This window comes from Opisthocomus hoazin, chromosome 5 (assembly GCF_030867145.1).
Source record: "Opisthocomus hoazin isolate bOpiHoa1 chromosome 5, bOpiHoa1.hap1, whole genome shotgun sequence".
Classification (NCBI taxonomy): domain Eukaryota; kingdom Metazoa; phylum Chordata; class Aves; order Opisthocomiformes; family Opisthocomidae; genus Opisthocomus; species Opisthocomus hoazin.
In genome coordinates, this window is record NC_134418.1 from 27,546,803 (window position 1) to 27,560,181 (window position 13,379).

Here is a 13,379-nt window from a genome sequence, read left to right on the forward strand (position 1 = left end):
CTGTAAGAGACACACAGAGCGTCTTTAGATCCTGCATGGCCCAGAAGGCAGCAAAAAACCTGCAGTTTCAAGGGTCGATTCAGGCCTGAATTTGTATACTCTGCTAAATCTGGCTTTTATCATAAAGTCACACTTAAAGTTGCGGAAAGTCATCTTTTAATTGATCGAAACTTTTTCAAGCACTTCCATCCCAAACACTGCATCACCATAATATGCCACACGCCAAAGTGAATTTATTTTTATGGATCAAGCTGATATCAAGAAGCTTGCATTTCATAAACAAATATTATGTATATGTCTATACAAAAACATAAAGAACAAAAACACTCGTTGGTTTAGTTCCAAAGGGTTTGGTGCTTCCATTTTTATTGATGCTTCTGTAAAGCCAGTATCTGACAAAAAAAAAATTCCTCAAACTCAGATTAGGCAGTACCAATGAGATAAGAAAAATCTTCCTCTGTTGTTTCAGTGATGGTAAGTCCACTAGCAAAGCAGTTGTTCCCATCTAAAGTTAGTCTACAGTCTTTGAGCTCATCCACATTCCTTAACAGTAGTTCATAAAAATGATGTAAAAAAACTCTGCTCAAAAAATTATGTCCAACACACAACATGCGAATTCAGCAAAACAGATATGCATGACTTTGAAATCCTATTATTGCTATTACCTAGGAATGGCACAGCTCACCATTGCAAGTTCTCCAACTCGGACAAAATAGACCACCCATTTCAACCAGCACCCCAAAACTGCACTCCTCCCCATTCCACACAAACTTTGATTCAAGATCTCTGTCCAAACAACCAAAACTCTCAGATCTTCTCCTGTAACTGGCAATATTCCACTGGAGTTTTGAAAATACCAGGCTGGACTTGTCCATTCAATAATTTTCAAAACTGTAATCGGACAACAAGGCTTCTTTTCAAAGAAACAACCGACACATGCCTTGCTGCTTTGAAAGCAAAGCGCAAAGCCTACGTTCTCTTCACATTTATAGGCAAGACATTATTCAATGTGCTAACCGACTAGCGAAGACCATGATTTTTACTTTTCCATCATTGTGGAGTCACTGTTGTGATGGGAAACAGTTCATCAGATGAGATGATACTTCTGATCTCTAAAAAAATTATTACATCTCCACCCTGGGCATCGGACCAAATCCCAGGTTACAACAACTTTCTGGTCCAAAGACCATGGCGTCAGCAAACGAGCTCTGCCAATATTTGATCAATGCTCAACTTCATTCTCTATTCTCAGCATAGAGTTAAGAAATAATACCACTGTGACACGTTTCATGTTTCCAGTGGAAAAAGGGATTAAAAAAATAAAACACAGAAATAAGCCTCACAGTCCCTCAGGATGCTGTCAAACAAGCAGAGAAGATGCTGTTGTAACAGTCCCTTTTGCTTATGAAAATTCAGCAACTTTGCCAAGCACCAGTTATACTGAATAGGAAAGAAAGGATATGAATTATATCGAATTGCAAAACCTGAGGTAGGTTTTACACACGAAACAATTTCAAAATTCCATCTATAAATTCCAGAAATTCATCTTCGCTGTTTGTGCACAGTGCTATCTTTTCAGTTGAGAACACCCTTAACTAGATCTAATTGTTTCCCCCACCCAACTATGCTGGAACCCACGAACACCTCCTAGCTTACCAACAAAATTTTCCGTAACGTATCCTGTAATTATTACTTATGATCCCACTTCGGACCCCTCCCCAACACTGCGGATGTATTTCGTGAACAAATTAGCAGTTTAATGTATCACCTCTGGCTTTGAGAGAGCTCGCACGAGTACAGCCACGAATTACAAAAACGACTCCTCCTCTTTTAAGGAAACGAAAGGAAGCGGTATTCCCACAAAGGTCTGAAGGCAAGGAGGAGATGACTACCCGTCAACCATAACAAGGAAGCAGTTCTCTGGCGGTCCCCCTCTCCAGCGATGAAATGCTTACCTTCAGAAGCAAAAGTTGCAGGAGGAGGGGGGTGGTGGTCAAGATTGCTCACCTTTAACCGTTTAACCACCTCATCGTTGGTAATCTTGTCCGTAATCTCCTTCACCCCGGGAGGATAGTAGATGATTTTACCATCGGCGGCAGGTTTCGGCTGGGCAGCAGGGAAGTCCATCCTGGCGCCGCCGGTTATAAACTTTCCTTCTCCACAGTCCTCTACCGGCCTCTATCGGTCAGAAAACAAAAGTTCAGCAGAATGGACGCGACTTTCTAACCCTCTTTTTCCATTTCTCACCCTGAATTCGCAGAAGGCCCCGCCGAGCAGCCCGCCGGCTGCGCCCCCCCCGCCGCCCCCCCCGCCCCAGGCGGCGCTGGAGCGAGGCCCCGCCGCCGCCCCGCGCAGCTCCGGGCCCTCCGCTCCCCTCCGCCAGCGCCTCCTTTCATCGCGGGGCCGCTCCAGCCCCAACACTGTTAGTTCGGAGCCGACGGTTTTACAATCAAATTTCGGGCTCGATCGAAGGGCGCCCCGGGGCCGAGGGCCCGTTACGGCCCGCGGGTGCAATTCCCGGGCCCCGGGGAAAGGGGGGGTGGGTTGGGGAGCCGGCACACCGGCCCCGGAGCAGGGAAGCGAGGCCTAAACAGTTAGGCCTCAAAACTATCAGGAGGCAGAGAAACCAACCGGAGGGGGGAGGGAGGGAGAGAGGGAGGGGAGGCGGCGGCCGAGCACAAACAAAACACCCCCGCCGGCCCCCCCCCGCCCGGCGCCGAGCCCCCCGCCCGCCCCCCCCGCGGCGGCGGGAGCCCCCCCGGGGAGGGGGCCAGGCCACTCTCCACTTTCCATTTGTTCCCGCAACTTCATGTCCCCTCAGCCCCCGAGCCCCGCAGCCCCTCCGAGCCCCGCCGGGCCCACAAAGAGCCCCCCCCCACCCCCGGACGCCCCGGCTCCGCGCACACACCCCCGCCGGCCGCGGGCGACGGGGCGCGGGGGGGGGGAGGGGGGAGCGGTAACGGAGGGAAGTGGGACCCGGAGCCGCCTTTACCTCATGCAGCTCCGGAAGGTGCAGCATTGAGTAGCCTCCGTGCCGGGTGGTCCTCGCCGCTCCGCCGCCACCCCCGCTGGCCGCTGCCCTGGCTGCTCCTGCCGCCTCCCTGCTCCGCGGTGCGGCGGTGGCGGCTCGCTGCGCGGAGGGGTGGGGGGAGGGAGAGGCTGCTCGGTGGCGGCAGCGGCGGCGGCTGGGGAGAGGGGGAGGCTCCGGCGGAGCGTGCGCCGCGGGGACACAGTGCCGCTCTCCGTCCGGCCGGGGAAGAACAGCCCGGGAGGAGGCTCCGCGCCGCCCCCTGCCCGTCCGCCCGCCCTCGGGCCTGGGGCCGGGCCCGGGCCCGCAGCGCCGCCCCGCTAGGATCCCCCAGCCCCCGGGCAGGGGCGAGGCCGGCCAGTAAGTCTCGCTGCCCGCTGAGCCCCGCGCAGGGCGGCGGCGGCGGGCAGTACCGGGCGCGGCCGCCGCAGCGCTGCCTCACGCTTGGCGCCAAAACCCCCGGAGCGGCCGGGCCCGCGGCCTGAGGGCCGCTCTCCGACCGAGCGCCGGCCCCGCGGGGCTCTCCTCCCGGGCGGCGGGGTCGGGCGGGGGGCGACGGCCGGCTCCGAGGGCGAGGGGGCCGGCGGGTGCCCGGCTGCAGGGCGGCTGCGGCGTGCGCGGGAGGGGGGCGGACATGTTTGTGCTCCCTCACGGAGCCGGGCCGCTCATGGCCGGTCCCTCAGGTGCCGGCGTGAGGCCTGGTCGCCGTGGTAGATGAGAAAATGGGGGGGAGCGGTGCGCGGGGTGGCGGGGAGAGCACTGTGGCCCGTAGGAGTAAGTCGCCCTTCGTCAGGCGGGGGGGGGGGAGGAAGAGCAGCATCCACGCATCGACGTCCAGGTTTTTCTTCCTCCTCGTTGGCAGATGAGTTTCTCAAACGTTACTTTAGTTATAAATCTTGGGGAGAAACTTGAATACGCAGACCGATGGAGCCCTCGCCAGCCAACTCAGGAAATCCTTCCACGCAAAACGTCTTTGTAATTCAATATTCTTTCATGTTTCCAAGAGATGGGGTACGTCTGGAAAGTCAGTAGCAAAGTGGGATATATCTGTCTGCTTTGAATCTGCATTATGTGCCTTGCATGTCTTAAGTATCGGTGGCTATAAAGCGTTTTCCAGATGCCCGCCCTGCGACTGAAAGATGACTTTTAACTGATCAAGACTTGTTGAAGGTCTTCAGCTGACTATTCCTGGTTACTCGAACCAGCTCAAAGTGTAATCTTTCTCAGTTTTGAAAGCCTCTAATTAACTTTCTATAGGGCTAATTCGAGGCGGGAGGCAGGGACCAGGCTGCATGGAGGGATGGGTTTCTCCCCCGGGGCTGTCCGTGTGTGACTGGGGCCTTGCTGGGCACAGCAGCGGGGCTGCCCGAGGATGCCAGTCACGCAGGAAAGGTGCAGGAGGGTGAAGGGATGGGGAGAGGATAAGTAAGTAAATAAAATTATGGTGAAGCATGCCAAATTCCAAATTTACAATGTGCAGGAGGAAAATGTACGAAGACTGAGGAACTCTTAGGTACTTCTGGTGTAATAGCACATGGGTAGGAAATTTCTCCCCCTGTGTTCCTTCTTTCCCCACAGTGTTGTCCTAGGGGAGGTAAAGCCTTGAACGTCCGTAGCCTCTGTGAAACCAGTTCCGAAGGTTTATAGTGAAAATGACTGAGAGTTGCAAGGAACATTTAGGAGATCTCACATGCTGATTTGGAAATCTAGAAGGGTGCTGCCAGACCAGGCGTTTAAATCTGGCTGTGAGTCCAGGCTTAGATAAAATTATTCTTTCCAGGCTTAAGGATTGGGGCATTCATGATGGACAGGTGACTAAGAGTGGGATACAGGATTCAATTTTAACAAGGTTGTACTGATTTAATAAACAAATAAAGCCAGCACCAAGCGTTTAATCTTTTTCCTAATCTGAACTTCAGTGGCCATTTAGATTTGGCTTAAAGCTGAAGCACTCAGACTAGCTATCAGCTCTTATTTGTTGTCCATAATATGTACTGTCAGAACTATTATGCTTTTAGCGAATTTGGGGGTTTTTATCCTTCCAGTTGTTGCATTAGGTACTTTGCGTCCTAAATCAAATGACTAATATAAACAATTAATTTGGCGTAGATTCCTTACTTTTGGTACACTTGTATTAACACAGTAAATTAGAAACAAATTCTAGAAGATTATTCTGTAACTAAAAAAAGAAAGTATGTATCAAAACACTATGTAAGCTGTCTTCAATTTAAGTAGAAAAAGAGAGAATGTAAGTTAGTAAAAATGATGTGAGAAATTAATTTAAAGTCACCTTTGCTGGGGTTTCTTTATGACCCAAGCATAAAGCTAGGAACATGTTAGGCAGTCTTCTCTTTGGGAAGAATTGAAGTATTATGGGTGTTATATTCTAGAAATTCCACCTGAGTCTCAGAACTTCCTGGGTTTTTATGTTTATTTTCAAGTATTGTTTTATTGTTATTGAAAAGTACACATATATTTTGTGTATATCATTAAAGTGACCTACAATGTCATGATGTTTTCTTGTAATCTTCTGGTTACAAGTTTTTCACAAACCAAAACCATCTTTACCTATGAATTTTTATACAACAGGTCATGAAGGTAGGAATAACAATGAAAAAGTAGAGGGCTACGCTCCCACAACTTGCTTTTAGTCTAAGTTCAGGCAAACAGTGCAGAGCCTCCAGTACGCACTTCTTGTCACTTGTATTTTCCACTGAAGAATAAGATAAACTCTTCCATTCTAAGGCATATGTATGTACATTGAAACTAACATGTAGTTAGATGTGGCAGTTCAAAGATTTCACTTGAAAGTGCCAGGCAAAGTTTCCACATTTAATTAAAAATTTATTTCTTCTGGAGCCAATTGTTTGTGAAGCCAGCACTGGAGTTTTCTTGATTGTGGACCAAGGTCTCTCTATCTTCTTCAGATAAATAGTGAAGTTAGCAATTCCTGCGGAGTAATGTTTGAAGATTTTTAATTCTCAGGTCTTCATATCTGTAGTATAACACAGAATATGTCCTGAGATACATCAGTAGAAAGTGGAGTATCTGGGAGACGTTCAGACTAGAATGTTGCTTTCACAGGTAGTGATTAGTCAGCAGTATGAAAACTTTGACCACCCCTCAGCATCAATGTTGTTGGAGTTCTTAGCCATTAAATGTAGGTGCAGTTTCTACTGGTAGACTGTTCCATTCCTGCTATAATTCGCTATCTGGCTGTAGGTTCTAGTAGCAACACAAACTTGGGGACATACTAGGTCCCCAGCGGGAGTATTTTGCCAGCATACTAGTGTAAAACTGTCAGAGCGCTCTTAGAATAGCCATTAATTTAGACGCTGTTAGTCAGATGTATGGTGTTTGGAATGACTCTTAGACAAATAATGATCAGCAAAGTGGCTGAGAGGGGAGTAGGTGCAAATTCTGTAATCATGGGATGATTAGGCAATGGTCCATCTTTTCTTGGAAGAGGAGCAGTGGGTTTCATACTTCTGCACCATTTGAAATTCTAAAGGGCTAAAACAAAGCGTTTGGTTCTGGTGTCACACCCAATTAAGGTAGGTATGAATGAACACTTAACTGCCAATTAGCTTGAATATATGCATAGCATTTTCAGAATGTGCAAACATAAAAGCTTCAGATAACCTGACCTGTGGTACTTTTAATCTGAACAGTCCTGAAATCTGCTTGCAGATATGGTTACAGCTTCTAGTATCTGGTTTGTTGCCTTTGCTTGTTTGACCTTCACCCTTCTAATTTCAGCAAGCAGCTGAGATCTGACTTGGACTCTGCTTCTTGTACAGCTGTAGCCATGTTCACATGATCCCTTGGGTTTTAGTGGATGGCTCTGTCTAATAATAAGACCCAGTCCTTTAGTCTTTACCCAGATTTTATAGAGTCCCTACCTGGACAGATTTCTGTTGGAATTTACTTACTTTTGCTCCCGTTGTTTTTATTGTAATGTATTTACTCCAATCTGTTGGTTGGTTGGTTGTTTATTAATGTATTTTAGACTGTGATTGCAAGTGTAATTTCGAAGCAGACTGAAATAAAGGGTGCCAAACACTCTTGGGGGGCAGTCTTGTGGGGTGCTGCTTTCTCTATGTGATGTCAGGAGAGGTTAGAGGGAAGTACCAAGAAAAGAAGAATGTGGTGTTTTTAGGGATAGGAGAAATAACGCAGCACAGGGTTTTCAGAACAAAGCAGCTTTCAGGTGAAACAGAAGAGACTGTGGAGTGATTACTTTAAGCACAGAAAATCCTTTAATTCATGTTGATTAAATTAAGCTGTGTGCACATGTTTCCAGGAACAACTTAACGGTTGTCCTCAGGTCTTTGTTAGTACAGCAGGCATGGATAGTAATAATGACCAAGAACTTAGTCATATCAAGACACAACAGTGTGTCATGAACTGCAGAATAAGTCATATCTGTCAGTCAGCTGGGCAGACAAGTAAGAAATCCTGTCTGATGGGTTAGCAAAGCACTTGTCTTCCTAATAATAGCTACGCTCTTGAAAGCTCCTGCTTTGCAGAACCAGGTGGTGGAGTGTGGTCCTTCACTATGAAATTTTCTAAGTCACAGTCAAATAGGTCAAGGGGGGAGGGGGGGGGAAGAAAAGCTTAATTACTTGTTTTCAGCTCTAGCATTTAGCCAGTTTTTGATATCTAGCAGGTTGCTTTCTGGCAGGCTGCTTCCTAATCATGAATGCTTTTTTTTTTTTTTATTTCCTCCTTATGAAAGCCTATTTATTTTTAGAATGATACACATTTTTTCCACCAGTTCCTCTGAACTCAGTAAAAATCAAACCCTGGAAAATAATTTTTTGTCCTCAGGTTTGCACAGAGGCTTTCTCTCCTAGCTTTTTGACTTTGGTATTATTAGTCCTTGTTTCTGGTCGTCTTTCCTCTTTGTTCATCTGTTTATTCTCTCACACACGCAGTTGTGTGCAGTTCCTCCAGTTAAAATTATAGCCTGTAAGTTTGCTGCACTGGATCTTCAGAGATATCCCTGAGGTTTCTAATTAAACTTTGCAGTGTAACGTGTCTTTGATAATGGCACCTAACTCTTTTAACTACTTATTTTTATTAAAAAATTGATATATTTTACATCTGCTGTAAATCGAGGTGGGTTAAAGGTGTGTTTCTTCACAATGTGGGTTGCCATAATGAAAGAGCTCCAAAAGGTGTCCCATTGCAGAGGGTATCCGCAGTGAAATTACTCCCATCTAAGAACAGAGCACGAAGTGTGTTTTGTCCTGAAAACAGACTTACGTGTGTCTCCCATGTTCTACATAGACAAAGCAAAATCCATAGAAGAGTGGAGGAAGACTTGGTGTGTATTATTTTCATGAACACCATCAGCTGGAGACACAAAGTGCTTCCTTGGAAAAGAGCAGAGTCCCACGACTCTTTGACTTTTTATGGAGTACCACCAGTTCTGAATAAAGGGAAGGACCAAATACTGTATGGATGATATACTCCTTTGAAACTGATCCCTAGCCGTAATCTGTCTAAATGTTACTTTGCTCTGGTTTTGGGAAGGAGGGCTTTCTCCTGTGCTGTCTGAAAATGTCCTTATTCTGAGTCATGCTTGGAGATAGGGCAGTTATCATAGAATCATAGAATAGTTTGGGTTGGAAGGGACCTTTAAAGCTTGTCTAGTCCAACCCCCCTGCAGTGAGCAGAGACATCTATAGCTAGATCAGGTAGCTCAAAGCCCCATCCAGCCTGACCTTGAATGTTTCCGGGGATGGTGCGTCTACCACCTCTCCAGGCAACCTGTTCCACCCTTACTGTAAAACATTTCCTCATTATACATAGTCTAAATGTACCCTCTTTTAGTTTAAAACCATTATCCTTTGTCCTCTCGCAACAGGTCCTGCTAAAAAGCCTGTCCCCATCTTTCTTCTAAGCCCACTTTAAGTACTGGAAGGCTGCTCTAAGGTCTCCCCGGAGCCTTCTCTTCTTCAGACTGAACAACCCAAACTCTCTCAGCCTTTCCTCATGGGAGAGGTGTTCCAGCCTTCTGATCATTTTTGTGGCCTCCTCTGGACCCGCTCCAACAGGTCCATGTTTCTCCTGTGCTGAAGGCTCCAGAGCTGGACGCATGACTCCAGGTGGGGTCTCACCAGAGCAGGGTAGAGGGGCAGAATCCCCTCCCTCGACCTGCTGGCCACACTGCTTTTGGTGCAGCCCAGGATATGGTTGGCCTTCTGGGTTGCGAGCGCACACTGCTGGGTCATGTCCAGCTTTTCATCCACCAGTACCCCCAAGTCCTTCTTGGCAGGGCGGCTCTCAATCCACAGCCTGTATCGATACCGGAGGTTGCCCTCGCCCAGATGCAGGAACGTGCAGTTGGCCTTGTTGAACCTCATGATGTTCACATGGGCCCACTTCTGGAGCTTGTCCAGGTCCCTCTGGATGGCATCCTGTCCCTCAGGTGTGTCAACCACACCACTTAGCTTGGTGTCATCTGCAAACTTGCTGAGGGTGAACTGTATCACACTGTCTGTGTCATTGATGAAGATATTAAACAGTACTGGTCCCAGTACGGACTCCTGAGGGACACCGCTTGTTACTGATCTACATCAGGACATTGTGCCATTGGCCACTACCCTCTGGCTGTGACCATCCAACCAATTCCTCATCCACTGAACAGTCCACCCATCAAATCCATATTTCTCCAATTTAGAGAGAAGGATGTTGTGGGGGACTGTGTCAAAGGCCTTACAGAAGTCCAGATAGACGACATCTGTGAGTCCGCTGATTTAGTCACTCCATCATAGGAGGTCACTAGGTTGGTGAGGCAGGACTTACCCTTGGTGAAGCCATGCTGGCTGTCTCAAATCACCTCCCTGTCCTCCGTGGGGCTTAGCAGAGCTTCTAGGAGGATCTGTTTCGTGATCTTCCCAGGCACAGAAGTGAGGCTGACAGGTCGGTAGTTCCCAGGGTCCTCCTTTCTACCCTTTTTAAAAATGGGTGCAATGTTTCCCTTCTTCCAGTCACCAGGGACTTCACCTGACTGCCATAACTTCTCAAATATCATGGAGAGTGGCTTGGCAACTGCATCAGACAGTTCCCTCAGGACTCTGGGATGCATCTTGTCAGGTCCCATGGACTTATGTATGTTCGGGTTCCCCAGGTGGTCTTAAACCTGATCTTCTCTTACAGTGGGGAGGAGTTTGCTCCTCCAGTCCCCATCATGCAGTCCATCCACTCAAGATGTGTCGGAAGAGAGATTGCCAGTGAAGACCAAGGCAAAAAAGTTGTTGAGTGCCTCAGCCTTCTGCTCATCCATTGTTACCAGTTTGCCAGTCTTGTTCATCAGGGGTGGTACGCTTTCTTTGACCTTCTTCATCTGGCTGACATACCTGTAGAAGCCCTTCTTGTTAGTCTTCGCATCCCTTACCAAGTTCAGCTTCAGCCACGCCTTGGCCCTCCTGACCCCATCCCTACACAACCAGGCAGCATCCCTACACTGCTCCCAAGATACTTGTCCCTGCTTCCACTGCCTGTGCAGTTCCCTCTTGCCCTTTGGTTTGACCAGCAGGTCTCAACTCAGCCATGCTGGTCTGTTCCCTTCCTTGCCTGACTTCTTACACCTGGGGATCGAGAGCTCTTGCACTTTATGGAAAGCATCCTTAAAGATCTGCCAGCTCTGTTCTGCTCCCTTGTCCCTGAGGGCAGTTTCCCAGGGGGTCCTGCTGACTAACTCCTTGAAGAGCTGGAAGCTGGCTTTCCTAAAATTCAGGGTCCTGACTTTACTCTTTGCCTGACCCTTGTCCCTCAGGCCTGCGAACTCCACCAGTGTGTGATCACTGCAGCCCAGGCTGCCTCCAGTCTTGATGTCACTGATTAGCTCCCTTGTGTTGGTGATCAACAGGTCCAGTATCCCATCCCCTCTGGTAGGCACGTCTATTACCTTAAGAATTTATCCTCCATGCACTCCAGAAGTCTCCTGGACTGCCTACAGCTCACCGTGCTGCTTTTCTAGTAGATGTTGGGGTGGTTGAAGTCCCCCAGCAGGATGAGAGACTGTGAGCCCAAAGCCTCGTGGAGCTGGAGTAAAAAGGCTTTGTCAGTAGGCTCCACTTCAGCGGGCAGCCTGTAGTAGACACCAGCCACAAGGTTCCCTTTGCTGCCTTGGTCTCTGATTCTTACCCATAAGCTTTCAACCTGCTCGTGGCTATTCTTCAGAGACAGCTGTACTTGCCAGAGACGGTTGTACTTGCCAATGGACTGTTGTGGTATCAAGGCATGTTCAGAAATGCCAAGGATTGTCATTGTCAGTATATTTAAGCTACTGTGAAAAAGTGTATACTTGCAAATACACTTGTAATTTACAAAATGCTGTATTGACAGAACAATTGCACTTGTTTCCTTTGCTTGCAAGTGAAGTAAGATCAGTTCATTGGCACCTGCATATTGGTGATTTCATAGGAGAATTTTTAGAAGCCTCCTCGATCCATTGCTAGTTCTGAGCATTCAGAAACTGAAGTCACAGCAGCCTACTGCGTGTCGTCTATCCACCTCCTTTCTAGCTGCTCTCTATTATGATGACTTGTCGCCATTCACTCTGTAATTACATTCTCAAGGTTATTTCCATCTCTACTCCTGATGTGTCCAAAGCAATACATTTACACCTACTCGTTTCTGACAACCAAGTTGACTTTTCTCCAGTAATGTATTTAATATGAGCATTTATCATCTTTTCTGTCCAGGGGATATGCAAGAGTCTTCACTTGCATCACATCTCAAAAGCTTCAATTTTCTTTCTGTCACTATCAATAATTTCTCAGAAGTCACATTCATAAGTTGCTACAGCAAAAAATTAAGCATTTCACCAGTCAAATCTTTCTACTTCTGAGGGGAAGGTTTTTTTTCAGGCTTTTATAAGGGAAGCCATGGATGGATCAACTGTTTTTCAAATTTTTCCAGTTTCTATTGGACAGGTTCTGACTGGATAAATTTGATCCCAGGAAACTGAATTTATGAACAGTCTCTGTAGCTAGACCATTAAGTTAGCCTACATTCTATTTTTATTAATTAAGTAAAGTTATATTATTTATGGCACACTCAAGAATAGCCTGTATTTTTCATTAGCCTTTTATTGGCTCTCTAATACTTGCTGCACAGCAGAAGTGGTTGTGACAAAGAGCGTTATGTCATCAGCCGAAGGTCACTTAAAAGGAGTCCCTTTCAAATTCAACTTTTCTGTTCTGTGAAGTCCTTCCCAGATGTCTTTTTTTTTTTTTTTTTTTCCCAGCCAGGCTGCAAGGAAATCTGCAGTTGCCTTTAGTTGTAATAGTAGCGTATGGCTCTTTATGCTTGCTTGGTATTTTTGCAAATAACAAGGCAGATTTGGGGAATTTCTGAGTGTATGGGACTGCTTAGAGGAAATACCACTGAGGAAACTGGGAAAGTTTGATGATATATTTAGCCTATGGCAGCTGCCCACTGGAGGGAAGACAGTATGAGCAGAGTCTCTCCCTCTGCCCCGTTAGATGAGAACTGTCCCATGATCTGTTAAAAAATGAGAACATGTGGTATTAACACATTCTGATTAAGAGGCTCCTTTGTGAAAAGTATCGATTGTATTTGTGGTGCTGCTGTTCCTAATGCACAGATGTAATGTCTGCTGCTCGCAGTAAAGAAAAGGAATGATATGAACCTTTGCAAATGAATATGAACTTGGAATTTACCATTACGGTCAAAGAAAGATGTTTGATGAATGGATGTGCAATCTCGGAGCTGTACTGTAATGATGGGGTCATTTTGCGATGATGGATAGGTATGTGGTGTACTATTCAGAGGTTTAAAACAGAGTTGCATTTATCAAACTCAGGGAAGCATCAAAGTGTTTGGGTATGACTGTGAGCAATAGAATCATTACAGTTTGCCTTTGAACAAAGTCAGGAAATATATTGATCACATAGGTTTATGCTGCTAGGAGAGCAACTAATGATGATTCAATCAATGTGTTTTGTGAATGGCTGGAGGGGATAATCATTAAAATGTTACACCACTACACCATTTGGGAACTTGAATATGAAAGTTGGAATTTCAAACCCTTGTAAAGAACAATTTGCATCTGAATTTCCAAAATGAAATTACTTCTTTGGACTGTGCAACTCCAGTCACTTCATCCTTACAGTTCTACTTCATTTAATGCACTGGATGTTTGCATTCACGCAGGTCATCGGCCAGCGTGACAGTGGAGCACACTGACAACATAGTGATCCAGCAGCAGGGAATGCTGAGTATCAGTGGAAGAAGACTTTCCTAAATTCAGGGTATGTGGCAGCAGAGAAGGTAACTAAGGTGATTTGAGCCAGTACTCGAATGGGTATTTAGC

At 46.8% G+C, this 13,379-nt stretch overlaps 1 protein-coding gene and 1 long non-coding RNA gene across 3 annotated transcripts in view; one reads left to right on the forward strand and one right to left on the reverse strand.

Moving 5' to 3' along the window:
• The window catches only part of PDS5A (PDS5 cohesin associated factor A), an 86,973-nt gene extending 83,723 nt beyond the window's left edge, over window positions 1-3,250 (reverse strand). Inside the window, exons 1-2 of one of the 2 annotated variants that reach the window (XM_075420716.1) lie at window positions 2,993-3,248; window positions 2,008-2,178 (exon numbers count right to left, since the gene is read on the reverse strand). In XM_075420716.1, the coding sequence (XP_075276831.1) occupies window positions 2,008-2,178; window positions 2,993-3,019 (198 nt within the window). In that variant the 5' untranslated portion in view covers window positions 3,020-3,248. Of the gene's footprint in view, window positions 1-2,007; window positions 2,179-2,992 lie in introns of both variants that reach the window. The other variant, XM_075420717.1, reaches the window with a different exon arrangement.
• Window positions 3,251-3,300: 50 nt separating this feature from the next.
• The window catches only part of LOC142361401 (uncharacterized), a 20,094-nt gene continuing 10,015 nt past the window's right edge, over window positions 3,301-13,379 (forward strand). The window contains exons 1-2 of the long non-coding RNA XR_012763985.1: window positions 3,301-3,388; window positions 13,220-13,317. This is a non-coding gene — a long non-coding RNA (uncharacterized LOC142361401). The remainder of the gene's footprint in view (window positions 3,389-13,219; window positions 13,318-13,379) is intronic.